Source organism: Diadema antillarum, unplaced genomic scaffold, assembly GCF_040938485.1.
Source record: "Diadema antillarum isolate AM-2024a unplaced genomic scaffold, OU_Dant_1.0 seq00000365_RagTag, whole genome shotgun sequence".
Taxonomy (NCBI): domain Eukaryota; kingdom Metazoa; phylum Echinodermata; class Echinoidea; order Diadematoida; family Diadematidae; genus Diadema; species Diadema antillarum.
The window spans coordinates 294,818-296,678 of record NW_027271366.1 but is presented as its reverse complement, the minus strand read 5'-3'; the positions used below and the strand labels follow the sequence as shown (position 1 = coordinate 296,678).

At 43.6% G+C, this 1,861-nt stretch overlaps 1 protein-coding gene across 1 annotated transcript; it reads left to right on the top strand.

Annotated features, from left to right (window-relative positions):
* Positions 1-381: 381 nt before the first annotated feature.
* On the top strand, positions 382-1,365 carry LOC139731202 (heparan sulfate glucosamine 3-O-sulfotransferase 2-like). Its single transcript, XM_071642085.1, has one exon. The coding sequence runs from the start codon at positions 382-384 to the stop codon at positions 1,363-1,365; it is 984 nt and encodes a 327-aa protein (XP_071498186.1).
* Positions 1,366-1,861: the final 496 nt, after the last annotated feature.

The following is a 1,861-nucleotide window of genomic DNA, read 5'->3' as shown; positions in this document are numbered from 1 at the left end:
TAATATGCGTGAATACAATACGATTATAATGTAAGACAATCTGATATAATGACATAATATATTGTAATATAAGATAAACAGAGATAAGAAAAACAAACAGTTCAGACTCCTCATAGGCTTGGTGGAATAATGAAACACAAGTGGGAAAAGAAAAACAAAACTTTTTGATATGCCTACATTTTCCTGTTTTGAGAATTTCCAACTTCTTCCTCTTCTCCAATGCAGATGAAAAAAATGTTCCTGCCCCTGGCCAAGATAACGATGGTGAGTGCAGTCGATCGTCGGAGGCCTATACGTTTCCTGATATGCGGAATATGCATCGGAGTCTTCCTGTGTTACTTTGTTACTTCGCAAGTCAACTGTCAATTGAACACGAAAGCCATGCGGCGTCGCACTCTTGACGAGCGAAGTTTGCCCGTGATCATTGCTGATTCCGAGAACACGCAGGACGGACGCCCCTTCGTCAACTTGTCCCTCGTCGATTGTGGTGGGGCCGATGACGGATTCATCCGCCAGCGAGATCTTGCCTGCGAGAAACGCCTTCCTCAAGTTATCGGACTTATTGGCGGGAAGAGGGATGATGCTACCGAGTTATTTTTCTTGCTGTCTGGTCATCCCGCATTAGTGACGGATCAGAGCTTTCCCAAATCAAAACCGCTGTCAATCAGTAGTATAGGGGGAGATGTTGAGCAGTACAAGAAGTCTATGCCTGTGAGCTCCAAGTTTCAGCTGACTATGGACATCAGTCCCGATTACTTCTTCGAAGAGAACGCCCCCAGAGTATTCAGAGACATATACAAGGGCATGAAATTTGTGGTCGTGTTGAGCGACCCCGTAGTGCGTGTGATAGATGAGTACCGTCATGTAATCTCACAGCGAGGCGGAACGAAAGAGCGTGTTACTTTGGCGCCTGGTTTACCCCTGACCTATTTTATCAACGATACGCTAGAATCATCCGTCATTTCACCAGAAGGAATCGTTTTCGCCGACAATGCTCTTGTGTCGAGCGGGATGTACGACCTGTTCCTTGAGCGATGGCTTGTTTCATTTCCCGCCGATCAGTTTTTCGTCGTAGAGAACAAAGCATTCAACAGAGACCCTCTCCCTCACCTCCGGCGATTGGAAAGGTTCCTCGGTCTCCCGAAGTTCTTCGAGGCCAGCTCCATCTACTTTGACGACAAGAGAATGGTCCACTGCAGACAGACGCCCGAGAGAACATGTCCACCCAAGAAGGAGAACAGGAAAGACCAAACAGACATTAATGTTAGCGCGCACACAACTCGACTCCTGCGAGAATTTTACCAGCCTCACACCATTCGTCTCGAGCAGATGTTGGGGCAACGATTTTCCTGGACAAATCTGTAACCCAAAGATATATTTCATAACCTTTGTTTTTGTTTACTTTGTCAATGATTGGTGGTTCATTATCGCAGGGAATTATTGTAGGGCCTACTAGTATTTAACATTTGTATATTACGTAGAATAAGAATATAGTGTACGTACTTCGGGTTTTATAGACTGAGTCTGTAGATTTAAAATTGAAGCTACATTTAGGTGTCATTATAATTATTCTCTTGATCAAATATGTTTATTTCTTATAATAGAAATGTGCATATTCCGCATGCTGCAGTATATCGGGAATAAAATCGTCTTTGTGAGAGATACTCGAATTATGTCTCAATGTCATTGATGTTTTCATTTAAACGTGACAAAGAAGATGGTTTGGATGATTGTTTCAAATGGGGTTTCTCCTAGCAGTGCCTAATGCTTATGAAAAGGGACAGTCAGCTTCGTCGTTTAAATGTCTGCGTCATAAGTTGCGCGTTCAGGCTCTTGCGAAAATGACAGTGTTGAAGTTCTC

Excerpts from the sequence above, each read along its gene's own strand:
- LOC139731202 (XM_071642085.1), top strand. The coding sequence starts at position 382 with ATGCGGCGTCGCACTCTTGACGAGCGAAGTTTGCCCGTGATCATTGCT.